General features: G+C 40.1%; 1 protein-coding gene across 1 annotated transcript; it reads left to right on the top strand.

The window, feature by feature from the left end:
- The first annotated feature begins 350 nt into the window (after positions 1-350).
- On the top strand, positions 351-22203 carry LOC139739483 (succinate dehydrogenase [ubiquinone] flavoprotein subunit, mitochondrial-like). Its single transcript, XM_071650086.1, has 16 exons — positions 351-564; positions 1802-1900; positions 3877-4038; positions 7162-7217; positions 9105-9192; positions 10000-10164; positions 11003-11151; positions 11640-11764; positions 12798-12966; positions 13308-13503; positions 13992-14192; positions 15322-15414; positions 17382-17480; positions 17976-18119; positions 19968-20081; positions 21887-22203. Exons 1-16 carry the CDS (start codon positions 499-501, stop codon positions 21971-21973), a joined length of 2013 nt encoding a protein of 670 aa, XP_071506187.1. The 5' UTR covers positions 351-498; the 3' UTR covers positions 21974-22203.
- Positions 22204-23278: the final 1075 nt, after the last annotated feature.

A 23278-nucleotide genomic window follows, 5' to 3' on the forward strand; every position in this document is an offset into this window, starting at 1 on the left:
AGTGTCAAAACGCACCCCCCTTGAAAAAAAGCTGGTGACTCCCCTGAATTAAGTGCACATGTACTGTATTACGTTGGCAGTCCCAATACATAACACACATTACATCACAGGTTAGTTTTCGGTTGTGTAAGGAGTTGGCTGCTCCCTGTATTATGACAATCCGTGCTACCTGCAATGGCAATTCGTATACAGCAGTGTACGGACAAGAACACTTGTTGAAGCAGCTAAAACAGTCTTGCACGCACGATTATGGGTACTGCACTCACGACTGCACTGGTCCACTAGTATTCCGCTACGTAGTGATCTACAGGAGCCTGGAAGAGTTTACAGCGCAGTGTATAGTATGTGGATGTACTGTACGTGAATTATATTCCTCTACAAACAAGCTCTGTCGGCGCATAGGAGCAGGTCTTTCTGCGGTGAAAAGTGCGTTTCGGAGACGAAGTGAAGTCCTTCCGTTACGGATATTGCGCCAAACAAGTCACAAATACCAGGAAAATGGCATCGCAACTTGGCGTTAGATTGTGGTCAGCGGCCAGAAAACTAGATGTGGTCCCGAAGTCTGTAAGTAGATTCTCTTACATAAGTTACAAATTGATGTTGTGTTGTGGCAATTGTGCACCGGTTACTTCATACTCCTCGAGTCCTTCACTTTCAGACCTTTATGAACACGATGAACCACTAGGTGCTCCTTCATTTTCTTTTTCTGTCTTTTTGTAATGATATTGATGGCAGTGCTTGTTTCGTATTTGCGTTTAAGATAGGTAATGACAGTTACCATACAACTACCTACTCGCGTCTCGGGACTAGCCCGACCAGACGCTGTTACTACGCTATGCGACGTAATTTACCATGTACAGCGACTGGGCTCGGGACCTACTTTTGATTAGCTAAAGACATTTGATCCCATCAGCGTGGTGTGCGTGGGGATTATGGACTCTGATTATGATGTATGATTGAGGGTACCACCTTTCGTCACCCTATGTACACTGCCCTAAGGATCTAAACAGCTTGTTTATTCCAAAAGTATAAAACAAATTCGCCTAATTTTTACCTCAAATATGCCATAAATACTGCAGTTTTGAATGTCGTGACGACGCGCCCTCTTTATTCTGAATCTCCGTGGTGTATTGAAATAACGCAATTTCAGTGCATGCGATGCATTTTCTTCGCGCGGCTTGAAAGGGTACCTCATCCCATAATCGGCACCCCTTCCCTCCATATAGGTTATATTATATATGTGAATTTCACAGTCATGCGTCGTTACTGAGCGGATGTGTAATTGAAACGTGTTTAGTTTGGTTTGTTAGATTGTTCATGAGTTTGATTTTCGTTTCTTCATTTTTATTGTTTTCATAGCTAGTGGCACTTAATCCCATGCGTACCTTTTCGCTCTAGACTCTATGCTAGAATGCAAACAGCCATGATACGCACTGTCGCAGGGTGCCGATGTCAAGGTACCCTGCAGGGTTCGAAATTGGCGATGGTCCGCTGGCCATTGGCCACCCAAAATCATGTCGGACTAGCTAAAAATCTTAAAATTCTGAAGTAACTAGTCCGTCTGGCTAGCCAAAATATTGCTTCAGTGTCAAAATTGATTCTAAGTAGTCCGCCTGGCTAGTTAAAAAACAAGTTAAGTGCGACCCCTGGCCCGCCTGCTGATAGATGGTACCCTTACCATACGTTGTAGGTAGGCAGAGCAGAGAGCGACTCGACTGTAGTGTGTAGGAAGGCTATTTAACACAGATGGAGCAATGATTACCATATATTTCTGTGTTTTCTCTCTCTTCCCGTGTCACAGATAACTTCAAGCAAGCTTCTGAAGCCGTTTGCTAGTCAGCGTGACTTTCATTTCACTGTTGGCGGAAGGCAAACTGGAGATGGAGCAAAAACAAGTCAGGTTTGTATGCCAACATAAAAAGTTGTGAGTAGTTCCACCAAGGTGTCAGGTCCAGGTATTAGATATGGTCTGGGGAACAGTTTGTGAAAGAAAAACTTGTCTTTACTAGTAACTGTAATATATTCTATCTATAAATTTTAGTTGCCCAGTACCTTATTATTGTTTTTGAACTTCCTGAAGTGCCTTGAATTGTCAGATAGGCCTATTTGCAATATTGAAATTGATTATTTGCATTCAGGCTTTTCATTTAAAAATAAAATAATGATAATTATCAGCCACATCGATTTCATGGTGTTGTTGTGACTATAATATTCACTTTCTAAGAAAATAAAAATTATGAAGGACTTTGAAAATTATGCATCATACCATTGATCTATACAATGTAGAGATTGTAGTCTAACACTGGTTACTCACAGGTTAGATTTGAAATCTTAAAGTGCATGATTTTGTCATTAAATCCTGGAGTTGAGTCTGTTTTCCATTGAATAGAGCACTAGTATTGAAAATGGAAGGAAAGCATTTTGCCCATGAGGTGACAAGGCCTCATATTTAAAAATAATTAAATTTTGCAAGAGCTTTTTTTGTCATTTTTGCTACATATTTTTGCAATGAACAATAGCATCACTGTTAATGTGAAATACATTTGTAGTGTAGTTGGGAATTACATCAATATTATGTTACTGATAAGTATTAAGTTGTACGGTTTACATTTTTAAGCTCAAATCAGTATTTTTGATACTCAAAATTGAGTTAGGATCAAACTGAATGTACGATGTGTGCGAGTTGAGATGGAAGGTCTTTTTACCCTAGGGATAAATATTACTGTGTATATGGTACATTTTTCCATGTATTGCAGTTTCCTTTACACTGAATGGCCCGAATTCACGAAGGTGGTACAAATGAAACCATGGTTTAAACCATGGACAAAAACCATGGAGAGCCAAGTGTCTCATGGAATATTTCTTTACGAAATTGGTCATTTCGTCGACAAAATGACCGTTTCGTCAATGAAATTATCATTTCGTGGACGAAATATTAATTTAGTTATTTCGTTACAAAATGATAATTTCATCGACGAAATGACTGATTTTACAACCAAATATTCCGTGCGACAGTAGGCGCTCCATGGTTTTTGTCCATGGTTTAAACCATGGTTTCTTTTGTACCACCTTCGTGAATTCGGGCCAAAGTGTGTAATCTTCTTTAAACTTCTGTGTTATTTCAACACATACACCAGATCATGCTAAATAAATACAGGTCAAATTGATCTTTGAGACGCACTGTGCAATGGCGCTCATATCACTGCTGCTTTATTGTGCTGTCACAGACATTGATCTGTCTCAACAATTGTTTGTACAGTGTTGTAACTTGTTAACACTGCCCTGGCTGTAGTCAACATACAGTATGAGCATTGCAGTGTCTTAGACAGGGTCTAGACTAAAAAATTGGTATCATATTGTCTAAACATACCCAGAGCATACCCATAGTACATTGTACATGCAGTATGATACAATGTGTATGGATCTTAGTACCAAGGTATGTACAAGGGTTGTACATTTGTGATCCACAATATGCATTTTCCACCCTGTGTCTATCTTGACACCTGTAGGTGAACATAAAATTCTTTGAGTATGGATAAGGAGACTTAGAAAATACTGTGACACCTGCTGAAACTTCACCACGTAAGCAGACCGTCATTGTTGTTATTATTGTTTTGTTATGAAGCATTTCACATTCAAGATAACAAACTGTCAGACAAAAAACGAAACAAAAAATGTACCAAACTATATTTCAGTTTGGGGCATCAAAGAGCACTGTCAGAGAAGAAACATGAAGATGTACCGTAACAGTAATGCCCATTTTCATCATCTTGGCAGCAAACACTAGAAATATCACTGGTATTATCTGTCTGGTTCTGAGAGGAAAAAGAGATAAATACAGTTCTCTATTATGTGTCACTGTATCTTTCTACACAGATCTCCCGTGACTACCCAGTGGTGGACCACACGTTTGATGCTGTGGTGGTCGGTGCCGGTGGGGCCGGCCTGAGAGCGGCCTTTGGGCTTGCCCACGAAGGGTTCAAGACTGCCTGCGTCACAAAGCTGTTCCCCACGAGATCACACACAGTGGCAGCACAGGTAAAAGAAGAATTCAATCCCTCATCTTGTGTTCAGCAGAGCAGGTTGAAGCTGATGCTTAACCCATTGAAGACTAACTAGTCCCGAATGTATCTAGGCATAGTTTCTATGGGAGCGTATGTTATAGCACAATCAGCTCATTCTCTAAGGGTGCGTTCGAGCGCTCTCCTAAAGCGAACTGTACCGTACCGTACCCGCGCCAGAGGAGCGTTCAAACGCTCCTAAAGTGTACCGTACCGTACTGTACTGAGCCAAAAGTGGACCACTTCCCGATGTGCTCCAAAAGCGTACCAAAGCGTACCAAAAACTCGTTGTAAAGCATGCGCGTATCAAGCGCATACGTCACAATGCAAAAACATCATTCTCTTTGTTCGGGACAGCTGTAAGTAGTTCAAGCGAGAGGTGAATGACATTCTTGCTGTAAACAAGCGTGACCTTTTCTAAAAATAACTCGTGAGGTACGCTTTCTCCACAGACAAGCAGAGCGCTCGAACGCACCAAAATTGGCATGGTACGGTACGGTACGCTTTAGTTCAGTTCGCTTTGGTTCGCTTTAGAGCGCTCGAACGCACCCTATGGTTGAAATGATTGTCAATGAAGTGTTCTGGGCACCGTGTCATGAAAGTTCTCAGCCCTGACAAGTTGTCAGTCTCTGACAATCACCATAGTAACAGTCAGTCACCAGATCTTCTCAGCCAATCAAAACAAACGATTCGACTGATATTGTCAGAGACTGACAACTTGTCAGGGCTGACAACTTTCATGAAACGGTGCCCTGATTGTCTTGTTGTCATGACGTACTTGACATTAAGATTGTGGCCAAAAAAGTTTTCTATTGATTTCCACTATTCATAAGTGATACCCACTGGTCTAATAATCAGCTGATGAACATGAGCTTACAAAACAAAAGTACCGTGCAACAAGTTCTGTAATGCTGACCAGAGATAAAAAATATTAGGAGACTATAGTTTAGTCATTAAAGGTCATGTCCATGAAACAATACTGTACAATACTTGCAGATAACACTGTGCAGTAAAAAAATCGCAAACTGAACAAACTCAAATTGTTAAGTAATCTGTTCATTGCACTTTTTTCCATTGCATTTTTTTTTCTTCTTTTTAAATGACATATTGAACGGTGTTCCAGTTCCAAAACCTTGTGGCACAAAGTTTTTATAATTTTCAACATGTTCTGTCGTGTAGGTGCCTCTTCATTTTCAGTCAAGCTTTAAACCCTGGCTGACATCTTGGCATATGAGTTGACTAGCAGAGTAGGATACAATTCGGACTCTCAAAATATGTACTCCATAACATTGCACTGTGCATATATATCTCAGGGTTTTTTTTTTTTTGGAAATTAATGCCCTGTAAGATATAAGATATGCATGCACAGTTACTCACAATGTTATAGACATTGGCTCATACATACGTGGCTCACCATCTTTCTCCTTGTTTTTTTTTTTTTTTTTCTCACAGGGCACACACACTCACACACACACACACACATAACTTTTCATGTGACAAATTTTATAATGCCCAATGTACACATGACATGACCCTGCCGTTTTAATATGTTGCCAAGCTTTTAAGAGGTTTTATGTCCCTTGTACATGTGTAGAAAGCAAATGTGTGACATTGCTCTACATGGTTGTAAAGCTTATTATATTACTTTGCACTTTGGTGCTCAAATAAAGATGATTTTATACATTGATCCTGTATTTATCACCTTTCTAATCTAATGATGTACATATTTGATCATTATTAGAATAGGACAATAAAATCCTTTTACAGTAGGGCCATAGAATGAATTCAAGTGCATTTTCTTTTCATTTCATGTAAAGCTTTTGCATGTATAAAGCATACAATGCATGTCTCATAAAGATATTGAGTCACTTTAATGGAATGAAAATGTGTAATACATAGTTAATTAGTTAATGCACTCTAGGTAAGATTACAAAATGTTAGCCAGTTTGCTAAAATGGTTCTGCTTACCCATTCTTAACAGCAGATTTCGAAGGTTTAGTTCATCCTTCTCTGGACCAGATGACTTACAAAAATTATGAACCAGAAGAGTTTTTAGAGAATGTTTATTCACATGATAAAAATTGAGTTTACAGCTTTGTATTCTGGCACCCCATGAAAGGAGCAATGGCATGCTTATTGAACCCTAACTAGGCCGGGGGGGGGGGGGGGGGGGGGGGAGGCCCCCCCCCTCAACGTTTCGCGCGATGTATCGCTATCGCGGTTCCAAAGTTGCGCATAAATATGCACGTGCATGTCAGACCAAAAATTGCTCAAAAACGTGAAATCGTGTACAATTTCAATGCAAACTGTGTTTACAGGCAAATTTCATAAAAGCATGATTATTTGGGGGTTTTATTGATTAAAATCAATTAATAACATCTTTTCTTGTTCGGAACAATGTCGCGGACGAATTTCATCGAAAAAACAATGAAAAACATCAAGTCGAAAAAACAAAGAAATATGTAAGAAATTCAAATAAACAATAAAATACTTAGGAAATTTTTCTGGTTGCGCAATTTTTTTCTCTTACATTTGCTAAGGACACTTAAAAGAATGTTTACACAAAAAGTGCCTGTTTTGAGCTTTATTTAGTGATTTATACTAAATTGTCTGATTTCATGCATCATTATGCATAAATTAGCATAATTTAGTGTAAATGATAATTTTTTAAAAAATTAACTTCATGGTACTTTAGAATACATCATAGGCAATGTGTGTGCCAATTTTCGTCGCGATCGTGCAGTCGTCGGCCGAGATCTGGAGGGGGGGCCTGGGAGGCCCCCCCGGCTCTATCATCTACATAAATAGCCCGGCCTAGTTAGGGTTAAGTTTTCAAAAACAAAAACAAAATAACAATCAATAAATATTACAGTTATCGATAGGTAGATTGATACAGTGTAGATATATGCATAGATAGATTCAATTGATGGATTGATTGATAGATGGATTGACACATTGTAGATAGATGGATAGTTTGTAGATATTACATGTACAGATAGATAGGAAAGTAGGTAGACAAACAGACAGACTGACAGACAAAGATACAGACTGACTGACTGAAAGATTTATTATGCTCAATTTCTCTTTCTGCGATTTCCAGGGAGGCATCAATGCAGCACTTGGAAATATGGAGCCTGACAACTGGAGGTGGCACATGTAAGTCATCTTCTACTCAACATCTTATAATGAGCAACTTTTTGCTTTAATAGTCCAGGACATTTGAACTGAGTATCCATCGGAAACCTTGTTGGCAAATCCCACCAATTAGTATGACAAAGTAGCTGCGTCCCGACAAGTTAGAGCCAAAAATGAGAGCATTTTTCTCTTGTACATAAAACATACAATGTATGTGATGTATTTAGGTAACTGTGATGACAACATGAAATTCCTCTTCAATTAAAAACGTTCCATTGACAGCCATCACGATATCATACAAAATCGTATGACCACTCAATGCACATGTATGTCATTGTTTGCTACTTAATCTGTTTTCTTCAAATAAAGAGTAAAAAATAGGGAAAACAAAAAACCTTCTCTTCTTGATAATGTTTAACATTCAATGTACCTCAAGAGTACAGCTGATAAGTGTGTTTTATTATACCCCCGCCAAACGAAGTTTGAAGGGGGTATATAGGAATCAGCGGACGGTCGGGCGGTCGGGCGGTCGGTCGGGCGGTCGGTCCGTTGCAAATCTTGCGTCGCGAACTACTTCCTCAGTTTTCAACCGATTCCGATAAAACTTGGCACAGATGTGTGCCTTGGGTTGTAGATGTGCAAGACGTATTTTTTGACAGTACCCAAAAGTACGTTGCCATGGTAACGGCATATTATGGGCAAAAATGGGTACAAATCTTGCGTCGCGAACTCCTCCCACAGTTTTTGATCAATTTTTATGAAATTAGGTACAGATGTTCATCTGAATATGTTAATGTGCAAGACACATATTTCCGCAGTGGCAAAAAGTGCGTTGCCATGGTAACGGCATGTTATTGGTAAAATATAGGGCAAAATGCTTCATGGCAAAACTGCTTCATCAGTGTTCTTCTAATTCTCATGGAATTCATATTGAATGTTTGTCTTAGGATATAGGTCAGCATGACACATTTCTTGACAGTGACAAAAAGTATGTTGCCATGGTAACAGCTCACATATTATGAGCCAAAATGATGGAAAATTTTGTGTTGCAAACTTCTTCCTCAGTTTTTGCCCAATTTCCATGAAACTTGGTACAGATGTGTGCCTTTGGTTGTAGATGTGCAAGACGCATTTTTTGACAGTACCCGAAAGTACGTTGCCATGGTAACGGCATATTAATGGCAGAAGATCAAGGAAAGATCTTGCGGATTTAACTACTTCCTCAGTTTTTTGACCAAAGCTTATGAAATGTGGCACACACCTTGATCTTGGTGGGAAGATGTGGAAGACATATTTTTCGGACATGTCGGAAGCTGCGTTGCCATGGTAACGGCATATAAATGGCAGAAGATCAAGGAAAGATCTTGCGGATTGAACTACTTCCTCTGTATTCGACTGAAGCTCATGAAATGTGGCACACACATTGGTCTTGGTGGAAAGATGTGCAAGACACATTTTTTGGACGTGTCGGAAGCTGCGTTGCCATGGTAACGGCATATTAATGGCGGAAGATCAAGGAAAGATCTTGTGGATTGAACTACTTCCTCAGTTTTTGACAAAAGCTTATGAAATGTGGCACACACAATAGTCTTGGTGGGAAGATGTGCAAGACATATTTTTCGGACGTGTCGGAAGCTGCGTTGCCATGGTAACGGCATTTAAATGGCAGAAGATCAAGGAAAGATCATTCCTTGGGTAAGACTGTCGTCACGGGGCGGGGGTATTAATCACCTTAAGTGATATTTCTAGTTTGCATTTGTGAGAATGAACATAGCTTGAGTTGTGCTTCTTGTTCCTAGCTCATTTGTTTCGTGTATTTCCATTACCTGACTATGGAAGTGCTACCTCTCTAGATATTTCACTACCTGTATTAAGATTTGCCCTTTGCCCTTTGGTCACATGACTCAGGTATGACACAGTAAAGGGCTCTGATTGGTTGGGAGATCAGGACGCCATCCATTACATGACCGAGGAAGCTCCCAAAGCCGTCATTGAGGTTAGTAGATAACAGTTCACCATGTTTCCAATACAGCTGTTATTACTGGCAAGCATAATGTGCACGATGCCAACTGGTGGTGTGGTAAAGCCCTTTAGCTCCAAAACAGTTAAGTACAGTATAAGAGAGCTGATTCTGGCAAAAGCCTCAAAACTCAGATGATTCCCATTATGGCAAAGCCCTCGGGGTGGCAGTTTTCTTTTGTTATATTGAAATTCGTCTCAAAATTCAGATGACTCCCATTATAAGAAAACCCTCAGGTTGGCAGTTTTCTTTTGTTATATCGAAATTTGTTATTACCGAATTATAAAGTGTATGATGATATTGAAAGATTATAATTTGGGGATATGTATTTTAACTTTGTTGTAAGGAAATTTTGGTATAACTGTGTTCACTTAACATGTGCTCCCTATACTCTCACATTAATCCTCTTTCATAGTCATGTTTGATGTTGATGAAAATCTAAAGAGCTGCTTTAACCCGTTGAGGATGGACTGATTTTGCGACAACACGCATTTCCCACAGACACCTGTCCTAGTATACTCAGGACTCATCCTCACTGGGTAAAGAGGGATACGTAGTCAAGGCTTCCATTTGAAAAAAACAGTATCCAACAAATGTCCACTACAATAATTTTAGTGTCCATGAAGACATGCTATAGGCAGCAACCAATCAAGCTGGAGTGTTTCAGTGGCTGGCATTGTTCCAACTATTGAGTCACAGCTGCCGCAAATCTCATAAAGTAAAACAGAAGCCTGGATGTACATCTCCAACAAGATTTTTCTCCCCCCTTTTGGCTCCCGACAGCTGGAGAACTACGGCATGCCTTTCAGCAGGACGGAAGACGGGAAGATCTACCAGAGGGCGTTTGGCGGCCAGAGCTATGACTACGGCAAGGGGGGCCAGGCCCACCGATGTTGTGCCGTGGCAGACAGAACGGGTCACTCCCTTCTTCACACACTTTATGGTCAGGTATGGATCGCAAATTTTCATTTTTTTACCTCAACAGGAGAGTCAAACATCAAAACATGCTGGAATGTTGTCATATATGTATATGAATAGATGACATAAAAAAGCAACACATGTCAGTTGAGAATGAGTGGGGCACTAAGTTGACTTGAACACAATGGCCCGAATTCACGAAGGTGGTACAATTGAAACCATGGTTTAAACCATGGACAATTTGTATGGAGTGGCAGATGTCGCATGGCCTATTTGGTTATGAAATCAGTCATTTCATCGACTAAATGATAATTTCGTAAGAAATTGACAACATGAACATTTCGTCGATGAATTGAACATTTTGTTGATGAAATGAACATTTCGTCAACGAAATGGTCATTTCGTCAATGTTTGCTCCGTACAAATTGTCCATGGTTTAAACCATGGTGTCAATTGTACTACCTTCGTGAATTTGGGCCTATGGGTTTAGTGGTAACTAAATGCCCTTGTCATTTTCAGCCGACGCACAGTTATGATGATGAGACAACCATGACAGCAAGATGAATTGTTCATAGTGTTTACAATTTTGTGATATAAATTATGATAGTATGAAAGTAAAGCACTTCCTGCATTGGCCGACAGCTCCTTATTTATGTTACATATTTCTGGGATTACATGAAGGAACCATTTTGCTTCCAATAATGATGTGTTAATGGTAATAATGGTAGGCATAATAATGATGATAATGGTCGGCACGAATGTGTGTAGGATTACTATGTTTATAGTCAGGTAGTCATAAGAGAGATTGACATGACTCCGATGATGACAAGGTTCGTGATCAGAAATATCCATTCTCTCCGATCGGCAGTCCCTGCGATACGACACCTCGTACTTCGTTGAGTACTTCGCCCTCGACCTCATCATGGAGGAAGGGGAGTGCAGGGGCGTGGTGGCGCTCTGCATGGAAGATGGATCCATCCATCGCATCCGCTCCAAGAACACCATCCTTGCCACTGGGTAAGCACCTAGGCTCCCACCAGTCCACATTGCCTTGGGAATGTCTTTTTATTCAGTGACAACTGTTTCATGAAATTTGTAATCTATTCAAAAAGGAGATGATGAGTGATATGCAGCAGTCTTGACTATTTCTATAGAAATTGCAGTGTACAAATATGCATGTTATGAAGGGCATTGGTAAAAATTATCCACGCGATAGTAACTTTTGACTGTTAAAAAAGTTACAGAGGTTGGGTAATATTACCAATGCTTGACCAAGAAATGTTCGTTGATTGTTTTTTTATGAAATGATGACATGAATTTAAGACTGTGACAGCCATTTTTGCAAGAATTCCTGGCACCATGAATTCTAGGCAAACTGAACTGTACACTTCAACAACTGCCATGCATATTTATAAATGCACATGAATGTGAATTCATAAGCATGAGCCTGAATATAATATATCCAGCCCATTGACTGTTCTCTTTCTGACTCTGTCTTCTTGCAGTGGCTATGGGCGAGCCTACTTCAGCTGCACCTCTGCACACTCCTGCACCGGGGACGGCACAGCCATGATCAGCAGGGCTGGCCTCGCCAATGAGGATATGGAGTTTGTGCAGTTCCACCCAACAGGTAGGCACAGTATTAATCCCTTCCCCCAACAGGTAGGCAGAATATTAATCCCTTCCCCTAACAGGTAGGCACAATATTAATCCCTTCCCCCAACAGGTAGGCAGAATATTAACCCCTTTACCTGACAGATGTGTTATCATCATCATCATCATCATCCAGTATTTTTTTTTTCAGATATGTCTTCGGTAAGGGGTTGGCTACATCGAATACTGTAAAACACGGTATTTTCGCGGCATGAAATTTTCGTGAATTGGAGCCGACAGCCTGTTTCGCGGCATGAAATATTCACGAGTTGCCTCTAACATCCAGTGCATATTGTGTAGGCAAGAACTTTTGCATGCATTTTAATTTCGTGAATGTTGCCACTCACAAATTAAAATGCATGCGAAAATTCCTCGTTTTACAGTATGTCTTTGGTAAGGGGTTGGCTACATCCAATATCTCACTCTAACTCCTTCATCTGACAGGTGTGTTATCATCAGCACCATCAAGTTCTGATTCGGGTTTGTCCGTGATGATTGGGGTGGCTGGATTTACCTCACTCTCACAGCAAATGCTCTCACACCTTCTCGCCATCTCGCATTCCTCCTTTCTCAAGCCAACCTTCCCAAGCTCCTCCTCGACCTGTCTCTTCCACATCTTCCTAGGTCATCCTCACTCTGATGGCTCACTCACTTTGAACTCCCGCACTTTCCTCGGAACGTGATCATCATTCTTCCTCAACACATCTTCATACCATGTTGTCCGCTATACGCTGCAGTGTGTATGATGTCAGAATATACGTCGATAATACTGTATGACTGTGTGTATGCTCTATGTATTACTGCTTGTTGGATGGATGGAATTAAAGTATTATTGGAATGAATTAGATAGTAATGATAAGGATGATATTAAAGATAATGATAACAATAGTAATGATAGTGATGGCTACTTGCATAGTGCTAAGATCCACCTTTCAACCTCAGTCATGATGTTTCTTGACAATTCATGATTTGGTAGTATGATAATTGTCTTTCTTTTGTCTCTCCATCAGGTATATATGGTGCAGGATGTCTCATCACTGAGGGTTGCCGTGGCGAGGGAGGATACCTCCTGAACAGCGAGGGGGAGAGGTTCATGGAGCGCTACGCCCCGACGGCCAAGGACCTCGCCTCAAGGGACGTCGTGTCTCGCTCCATGACCATTGAGATCAGGGAGGGAAGGTAAAGATGACAAATGGTGTTGGTTAGCCCTATGTATACTTTTTCAGGCCAGTTGGCGTAGAAGAACCCTGTAGCACCGTACATACTGTCAAAAGTCCCTGTCACAGAAATGGTTATAAAGGAGAAGAAAAAAAATGTTTCATATGAATCAAATCTTATGCACTTTGTGGTGTTAAGAAAACATGAACAGACTACATTGTGTTAATAGTGTGGTGTTGCAGTCTCTGTACCTTTGATAGGATACTTCACAAGTTGTGCGTGGAGAAGTGATTTGTGTTCATCCCCCTGTGTGTGTTGAAAGTGACGGTGAATAATGATATGTGTTCTTGTTTCTCAAAAAGGGGCGTCGGCCCAGGCAAGGACCATGTGTACCTCCAGCTGTCTCACCTCCCACCCCAGCAGCTGGCCACCAGGCTGCCAGGTATATCAGAGACGGCACAGATCTTTGCCGGGGTAGACGTGACCCGTGACCCCATCCCAGTGCTCCCCACGGTCCACTACAACATGGGTGGCATCCCAACAAACTACAAGGGTCAGGTGAGTGAATGCAGCACAGATGTGCAATTTATCATTATAACAGAAGCAATAAGTTACTTCCTTTTAGTTTGTTCTCTTTATTTGTGGATGAAATACTTCTCTTGTTTCCAACCCAAAATCTGGAATAAAAATTTTTGAGCTTTGTTTTGACCTCTTCTCAGTGAAAAGTCTTTAACACTATGCTGTCCTCTTTTTTTTCTTCTTCTCTCTTATTTTATTAGTTTGGGTTAAAAAAAAAAGAAACAAGCATACCAGTTCACATGCTACCAGTTATCTTCCGCACAATTCGCACACTGACAGTTGATTTGTTGTTAGCTGCCTGCTACCATGGTAACAGCAAATATTGTAACTTAACAAAATTGCAGTCTGTTACCATGTGAAATGGTATGCTTGTTTTTGCCGATAAAATTTACAAAATGATGCATAAGATTTGAAAAACAATTGTTAAGTTCGGTATTCATGGTGAAGTTATTTTTGTCTCGCATCAGGTGCTGAAGTACACCCAGGAGGATGGAGACACGGTGGTCCCAGGTCTTTATGCTTGTGGAGAGGCAGCCTGCGCCTCAGTCCACGGTGCCAACCGACTCGGTGCCAACTCCCTGCTCGATCTGGTCGTCTTTGGACGTGCCTGCGCCCTCACAATCAAGGACGAGAATAGGCCGGGAGAGCCCATCCCAGAAATCAAGGCGGTTAGTTCAACAAACATGCCAAAAGCATGCTAATTTATGCTTTTTTTACATGATTTTTGTTATGAGTGTGTGTGTTTGTATGTCTGTGCTTTACGTGTCTGTACACTAACATGTGTGTCCGGATCTTGATCGAGTAGTAGCTGCAACTGTAGTAAAAAAATAAGAAAATAATAAGTAAAAAGTTATCATTGGTGATGTCCATAAAAATATGTGATGGAGGAGAGCAATGGAAGATGTGGATGGATGTGATGAGCCTTAAGATGTGAAGAGTATTGTCATGAAGGTCCAATGTTATGAGAGCAAAATTTTTGCAAGTACTGGCAGCTCCGCCCAAGTCAAAAGGCCCATCAGTTAAAGGTCACCCAGGTCTAGGTACACTGTCAGATCATGACATGATAGGTATGTGTTAATGACATCGTGCACAGTGTTCATTGCTGCTGAGTTGAAGAGTTGTTTTGGAGCGTCGTGTGATGTACCCAATGAAAAGTTGACTAGATTGATATTTTGTTGTCCCAAGCTCTGTTGAGAGGAGTAAGACATTCTGCGCAAGCCATTTGATAATTTGGCATGATTAGTTTATGTGCCATGCTAGCAGCACAGTTTATGAATAGTTTATCAAGTATCAGTGCCTCCTTTGTTCTAACCCGTGTGTTGATGTCACCCGTGTATCCAGTCTACTTTAAAAGATTTACCAGGGAACATTAAGAATAGCGAGTTTCTCACATCGCAACAAGGCATGCTAGACTAGGATTAGATTAGTTCTAGTTTTGGCAAGAGCTACCAGAAATTTGTGAGGATGATTCAGATATAAGAAGTTTGAATAAGATGAAGTGAACTGTTGTTTAATAGCGCCTTGTGTTGACATGTTGACCTGTACATAACATGTAGTTCTTGGAGCTCTCCTACATCATACCACACCTTTGAAGTCACTGGCTTAATCTGAAAAAAAAAAGGAAGTACATGTACATGTATAAAGATCAAATGCTGTACTGGAAGTTGTGAAGTAAGGTCTTCTCTTTAGAGGTAGGTGGCTTCAGCAGGACTAAATGAGTTTACATTTTTTACTAAATTAGTTGAAATTTTTGACTGAATGAGTTGAAATATTGTGTGTGTGTGTTTTTCATTCCAGAATGCTGGAGAAGCTTCGGTAGCCAACCTAGACAACTTGAGATATGCTGACGGTGACATCCCCACAGCTGAGCTCAGGCTTAAGATGCAGAAGGTGAGTAGTCCCACCCTGGCAGCGATGTGCATTAACCCGTTGAGGACAAGTCCCGAGTATACTCGGGCAGGTGTCTGTGGGAAATGCGTGTTGTAGCAAAATCAGCTCGTCCTCAACGGGTTAAAGACTTTGTGGCATGGGGGAGAGAAGGTTGGACCGATTGAATCAATTAATTTTCATTCGCTGCCTACAGGGATATACCAGAAAACCACGACTGTCGCAGGCATGCGAGAATAGATTGTGCATCAGCGAATATGCACACCAAAGCATACACTCAGTGGTAATAGTCAACTCAACTCAACATTCAGTGGCTATGTCAACTCAAGTCAGTATTCTTTGGCTGCGTGTGTGCTACGTGTAAAGCGGTACACATTTCCCTTTCTACTGACATTTGCAAATTTATCTGAGTCAGGCCAGCTTTCCCATTGCATGGTCTTCTCTCGCTATGGCGTCTTCCAAACTTGTATTTCAGTTGATGTAATATTACACTGTCTGCTGATTAATGATATTACAAGCTCAGGTTCTGAATCTACTGCACCACTCCTCTTCACTTTTAAAGGGACTGTTCAGTACTGGTTGAGGTAGGGATTCATGTTTTGAACATTCCTAAGTGAGATAATGAAAAGCCTCTTATGAAATATGAAAGAGCATGTAATTGTAAGAAGGATTCAACGTTTATTGATGAAAATTGGTTTTCAAATGGCTGAGATATCCAAAAAAAGTGCTAATAATAATAGGCGACAAGCCCCAACTTTATTAGTATCTCTTTGTTTCACCTTGTTTTGGATATCTCAGCCATTTCAAAGCCGATTTTCATCGAATAAACTTTTGATACCCCTTAGAACTGCATGCCCTTTGACATCTCATAGAGTGGTTTCTGAATATCTCACAAAACGTTAAAAGCGAAATCTTCACCTTGACCAGAACTGTACACACCCTTTAATAGAATATTAGCCGTCCACAGCGGCATATGATACAAATAGTGCCAATGCCACAGACAGGGACTACTATTATTTTGAGATGTGAAGGTTTTATGGATTTCACATGTTGACCTTGCAGCCTGAAAATAGAAACACAAAAATGCATTGTTACCCAGGCTTAGTGTTTTTGGTTTATTCTGATAATTTTTGTTTTGATTATGAGTGAATTGACAGTAGCAATCAAAACAAAAACATGCAAAATGCATCATAACTTACCAAATGCAAAAATGCACTTTTATAGTGCAATGTTGCTTTCTTGCTATAAAGAAGACATAACTCACAAAAGTTTTGTGTTCTTGACTAGCATTTGTGCAGAGGAGTAGTGGCAGTGAACCAGCATTCCATGTTATGAGTTGTTTAAAAGATTTGCATAGTGATGTAAATGAGGAGAGGTTTCCAGTAACACCTTAAAGGCACATGGTCCCGGTGGTTTAGTCAAATGCATACACAGGCGCACGGCGCAAGTTTCCTATAGAAACCTACGCTATCGACTCCTCTTTAGCGCTTACGCTTTGGCCCATTTCCCCGAGTCCGAAGAAGTCCGATCCACTGTAGTCAGTGGTCCAATCACAGCTCGGCTCATGATTCGGCTGAGGGAGATGGCAGCTTTAGCAAACTTCTTTTGTGATGTCACAATAAGAAGCACATATGCACGCACCCTGGCATTACTACAGACTGCGTGATGTGCAGAGAAGACAACGAAGGCAACGTTACCCAGCAACGTACACCTATGCACTTTACTCTCGATGACAGCTCAACTTCGGCAATCTTCTTATCAATGCTAACGGTGGATCGGCAGTATTATCAACAGCGCCCTCTACACTACCTGCACTATGCACCTTAAACACATGGTGTTACTCCAAAGCTCTCTTTCTCTCATTGCGCGCTTATTTTAAGTTTCTTCGTTAGAATTGTCCGTAGTGCCATGAAAAGTCCAAGTGAGACAAGGGTATTGAAGAGTCTAATTCCTGATTGTCCCCACAACAGACTATGCAGAACAATGCCGCTGTCTTCAGAACCGGCGAGACACTGATAGAAGGATGCGAACTGATCAGTGACGTCTACTCGAACCTGGACAACATCAAGGTGAGAATATTGCTGTCTGACATTTGCAAGTATGCATAGTCTGAAATGAAATTTTGTTTGCTCAAAAAGGCAGAAAGAAGTTGCCATGTTTTCATTTACTCCGCTTTTCCTATCCACTCATTTCCTCCACTTTTCCTATCCACTCATTTCCTGTCTTTGTTGTCTTAGTTATACTAGATATGCCTATAAAAGACCTTTGCCAAAGGAATGAATAGCTATACAGTTAGCTATACCAGTGCAAAGCACCATGCTATAGCAAAATAGCTATGTAATTATGATCATTAGGATTCAAATGTGACGATCTGCGAAGTGAGACCTTGCGTTGTCACTGTTTATCCTCCTCTCTGATTTCAGTCATTGAAGTGGCCTTCATTGAATATCAATTTTGTCAGATAGATCGTACATGAGTCCAATGGGCACTGGTATTTTAATCAGGCTTTCATCTCAGCCAGCTGTAAACCATCTTTATTTTTACTCCCCTCATCCCCTCACTAGCTCTTTGACCGAGGCATCGTGTGGAACACAGACCTGGTAGAGGCCCTGGAGCTACAGAACCTCCTGCTCAACTCGGTCCAGACCATGTACAGCGCTGAGAACCGCAAGGAAAGCAGGGGAGCACACGCCAGGGAAGACTTCAAGGTACTAGACACAGTCACCATGTCTCCCCCGATACTGCAGGAGGCTTTCTGAGAATTCTAGTAGCTCTTTGGCCCGAATTCGCAAAGGTGGTACAATTGAAACCATGGTTTAAACCATGCTTTATGCAAATTTCTTCTGCGTAAATACGATTTTAAACAGATTGCATACGTCAAAAGACGTCCTGTAGCAAACGCGCATTGATACGCACATGTCAAAGGTATGCCTATTTCATGCTTATTGTAGACCATGGTCTAAATTTGTACCATGGTCTAAGTTTAAACCACCTTCGTGAATTCGGACTTGAGGTCTAGATAGGAAAGTGTACAAGTCTCCCTGATAAAAAAAAAAAAAAAATAGGTATTGTTGCCTGAGTAAGATACAAGCAACACAGAGGTATCTCCTTGGTTGTGATTTATGTATGTTTGTTGCCCATTGGTAACCATCTCGGCAAGCTTGCCTCTCTTATTCTTTCCCCCTTCTTGAGCTCTTAATATCCTCCAATGGTTCTGCCATTGCTTTCATCATCTTCGTGGATCTTTGAGCAAATATGAATTCTTTGATCTCCAAAGTCATAGCATTAAGTGATTGATGAAAGGATCAAATGATGGATTTGTATGACTACTGTACTTAGAGTCTCAGATGTAATTTGTGCTCTACAAAATGGTTTATTATTATTATACTGTAAAAGCAGGCATTTTTTGTATAAGTAATTTTTCATGCTTGGCCTGGTATGATGCATCTCTCTTGTTTCTAATTCCACAGAATTGAAATATAAAGTATTTATTATATAAAGAAAAAAAGATTGCATGTTTTTATTTTTGCTGTATTTTCATGTTGCAACGATGCGAGAAAAAATCCACGCTATGAAAATGTCCACTTTTACAGTAAACCTACCGTGGAGTGACGGAAATCAACGCAGTGTTTTGCAGCGTAACTTTATTATACCCCCGCGAAACGAAGTTTGAAGGGGGTATATAGGAATCAGCGGACGGTCGGGCGGTCGGTCGGGCGGGCGGTCGGGCGGTCGGTCCGTTGCAAATCTTGCGTCGCGAACTACTTCCTCAGTTTTCAACCGATTCCCATAAAACTTGGCACAGATGTGTGCCTTGGGTTGTAGATGTGCAAGACATATTTTTTGACAGTACCCAAAAGTACGTTGCCATGGTAACGGCATATTATGGGCAAAAATGGCTACAAATCTTGCGTCGCGAACTCCTCCCACAGTTTTTGATCAATTTTTATGAAATTAGGTACAGATGTTCATCTAAATATGTTAATGTGCAAGACACATATTTCCGCAGTGGCAAAAAGTGCGTTGCCATGGTAACGGCATGTTATTGGTAAAATATAGGGCAAAATGCTTCATGGCAAAACTGCTTCATCAGTGTTCTTCCAATTCTCATGGAATTCATTTTGAATGTTTGTCTTAGGATATAGGTCAGCATGACACATTTCTTGACAGTGACAAAAAAGTATGTTGCCATGGTAACAGCTCACATATTATGAGCCAAAATGATGGAAAATTTTGTGTTGCAAACTACTTCCTCAGTTTTTGCCCAATTTCCATGAAACTTGGTACAGATGTGTGCCTTTGGTTGTAGATGTGCAAGACGCATTTTTCGACAGTACCCGAAAGTACGTTGCCATGGTAACGGCATATTAATGGCAGAAGATCAAGGAAAGATCTTGCGGATTTAACTACTTCCTCAGTTTTTTGACCAAAGCTTATGAAATGTTGTTTTGACCAAAGCTTATGAAATGTTGTTTGGCGGGGGTATAACCAGTCGCTGTAGCGACATTTCTAGTTACCTCATAACATTAACTCATTCGTTGTGCTACCCTCGACAGGACCGTGTGGACGAGTTTGACTACAAGGTGCCGCTCGAGGGACAGGAGGAGAAACCGTTTGAAGAACACTGGAGGAAACACACCATGTCCTACATGGATGAAAAGACGGGCAAGGTGAGTGCAAGTAGAATATCCTGTCATTCCCCTCTTAAAGGGCATTCCCCTCTTAAGGGAAAAATCCCGTCCAAAAATAAGTTCGCGTGATAAATAAGAGTAAAATCTTACGAGTTCAACAGTAGAATTTTGATCGAAATCGGATGAAAAATAAAGGAAGTTACGACATTTTAAAGTTTCGCTATTTTTTGGGGGAAACAGTTCTTGATCAGTCAATATGAATATGCAAATGGCAAAGTGAGCTTGTCATTCCCTCACAACTTAACATATAGTTTGTACATGAAATTTTGAAATTTCTAGTTTTTAATTCAAACGCAATATCTAACTGATCACTATTCTGAAGTTACAGTGTATTCAACCAGGAATAACATCATGTTTCAGACTTCAATGACAGAAACATTGAATTTTGTAATTTTTTTGTGTGTACACAATCAATGGAAAATTGTGAGGATATGACATGGTTAGCTCACTCATTTGCATATTCATATCCACTGTACAAGAACTGTTTTGCAGAAATTAGCAAAACTTTAAAATGTCATAACTTCCTCATATAATTCATCCGATTTCAGTCAAATTTTTACTGTTGAACTTGTAAGATTTTACTCTTTTTTTATCAGGCTATATTTGGACTGGATTTCCCCTTGAAAGGCATTATATACCATTTGCAGATGAAACAAAAGACCCAGCTTAGTGCTTCTAAATAGTTCTAAAATGTGAGGTTAGGATAGAAACAACCAATGAAAAATTTGAGTCAGTATAATCAATGTTAAGTATTGTTGAATATACAAAATGTAAGCAGTAGTTACAATAAAAACGTTTCTACACTAAACCGTCGACAGTTACGGTTTATTGAGAAAATCAGTGATATCTCCTTATATTTTAGGCTTTATTGCAATTTTCTTTTATATGGTAGGATGTTTTGTGATACAACTGACCTACACATTTGCATCAAATGTGATAACTTAAACATTTTTAAAATCACTGCTCCCAACGGTCAACTGTACCTTTAAAGTTTGTGTGTCCCTTTTTTTCAACTCCAAAATTCATTCCTTTTATAAGTTAGTATATTGTAGTAGGTGACTCAGACTTTCCTCATTATAAATTTGAAATTTTGGGGGATGAAGGGGGAAACAATTGTATAGATTTCCAGTGAATTTGTTCGAACAAAACAAAAAAATAAAAAATCCAACTGTTATTCACGGTACAGAAGGGAACCATATTCTCGAGTGACATGGGTCAAGCTGTTCATTTCTTTTTAAAAAACTCTTAAGGTGTACTATGGTTTCAAGTTTCATACAGGTTGCAAGACATTATTCTCCAACCGTACAAAATTTTATGACGTTTGCAAAAGGCATACATAACCTTTCAAGTGAAAGTATGCCTAGAAAATTATTTCATGCGACTAAGAATAGAAATATGAGAGGAAATGGACAGGTAAAGTTCGAGCAAATACTAATCAAAGCTGTGAAAAAGTATGGTGTTTTGAAGCTGTGATCACTCAAGCACAAATTGGCAAATCTATGATTTAGCTGTGAGCTCATCTCCATTAATCCTATGCGTAAAATTCCATAAAATCTCTTTTTTCCGTTTTTGGTGACGGAATACATTCTTTGCATACACAAGTGGTAAAGTTGTAAAGAAAAATATTTACAATAATTGTATTATGGGCACTAATGATAATTACTTTGACAGGAGAAATGAAAATTATTACAGTATGAGATTCCAAGTCTGGTGTCCTAACCCGTGAAAGCTGTATGACTTGAGGCACTCATTAACATCTTTGTACTTGTGTTTCACACGGACAGGTCACACTGGACTACAGACCGGTGATTGACCACACGCTGGACCAGGAGGACTGTGCCACAGTGCCACCAGCAGTGCGATCCTACTAAGGGAGAAAGGATACCAGTCTTTGATACCAAATGGAAGCATTATACAGTATGCAGTGGGCAAAGAGGAAAGAGAACCCACAGCACCGGACATATACAGAATTTTGCACGTCTTATCTGATGGGCCCGACAAAGTGTGTTGTTGGTTGTCTTATTTGTTTCAAGCCATCAGAGTGCAGGCAGATGGATAATCTTCAACCTGTTGCCATGGCGACTGCAGCATTTATTCACATTTTTTTCTTACTATCATTGTGAGCTTGGACATCTTCATGAAATTTAGACTTGACTGTTAGGATAGTGTTGGTGCAAGTCACTGGAGCTCCTTCATGAGGCGGTCTCTCCCCTTTTCCAACTGTCGTCAATTTAGAAAGACAAACACCACACTCCAAGACCTGTTATGTCTAATTTGTGTCGAGTTTGTACCCAGAGTTTTTCAAGTATGGTTCAAGTTGTGCAGAGCTGTTCTCGTCTTGTTGTAATCGAGTGTGTGTGAGCTAGCTACATGTATCCTCAAGTTACAAAGTTATCATATTGGAAGGGTATTAAGTACAGGATAAAACGTGATGAACGAAATTAATGCAAATGAGATGTGTGGTGCACATCTCTTGGCATAACCAAATTCATTGCCTGTTTCAATCCCCTGGCTACCATGAAAAGGCCAAGCATTGTGTACAAGTGCAGGTGCTCCTTGTATATTTGGAGCCTGATACTCAACTTCCTAGGATGGTATGATGCCATTTTTTTATGTACACACCAGTGCATAGCTGAAAGTTGAAAGAATGTTGACCTATGGACCCTGAATGACCTTTGAATGTTGTCCTGATACACCATGGAATCTGGGGACAGCGTGTTGCAATACCAAATAAAATTATTAATAATATATTTCATGTGTGTGAGGGTTGTTTTTTTTTCTTCTTGTCTGGCACATACATTTTATGATGACTTCTTCTGTCACTTAGAGATGCTAGTACTTAACCCTGATTATGTGTTAATTCTCAGAAACTTTCTATTAGATGGGCCAACATTTATATTTGTCTCTCTCTTTTTTTTCTTTTTCTTTTTTACAGGAGGAAATTCTATATTAATATCTTTTTGATATACACTAATGTTTCTTGTATTCACTATAGCTGAAGAAGCTGACAGAAAAGAGCCAGAAGGGCGTTATTATTATTACTATTTTCTGTGAATATCATATGATGCCTTCCTACTGTAAAACTGATACTGACCGGACTACTAGTATTAGCCTACTGGGACATGGGTTTTTCAAACACTACGATAATTTTGAGGTCACCCTTAAAGCCTTCTGCT

The sequence above is a fragment of the Diadema antillarum genome, unplaced genomic scaffold (genome assembly GCF_040938485.1).
Source record: "Diadema antillarum isolate AM-2024a unplaced genomic scaffold, OU_Dant_1.0 seq00000799_RagTag, whole genome shotgun sequence".
In the NCBI taxonomy this organism is placed as follows: Eukaryota; Metazoa; Echinodermata; class Echinoidea; order Diadematoida; family Diadematidae; genus Diadema; species Diadema antillarum.

Bases quoted from the DNA above. Each gene is read 5' to 3' on its own strand.
- LOC139739483 (XM_071650086.1), top strand. From the start codon at position 499: ATGGCATCGCAACTTGGCGTTAGATTGTGGTCAGCGGCCAGAAAACTA. The intron at 11,765-12,797 runs GTAGGCACAGTA...TCTCTCCATCAG, and splicing joins TGTGCAGTTCCACCCAACAG to GTATATATGGTGCAGGATGT. The intron at 13,504-13,991 runs GTGAGTGAATGC...GTCTCGCATCAG, and splicing joins CAACAAACTACAAGGGTCAG to GTGCTGAAGTACACCCAGGA.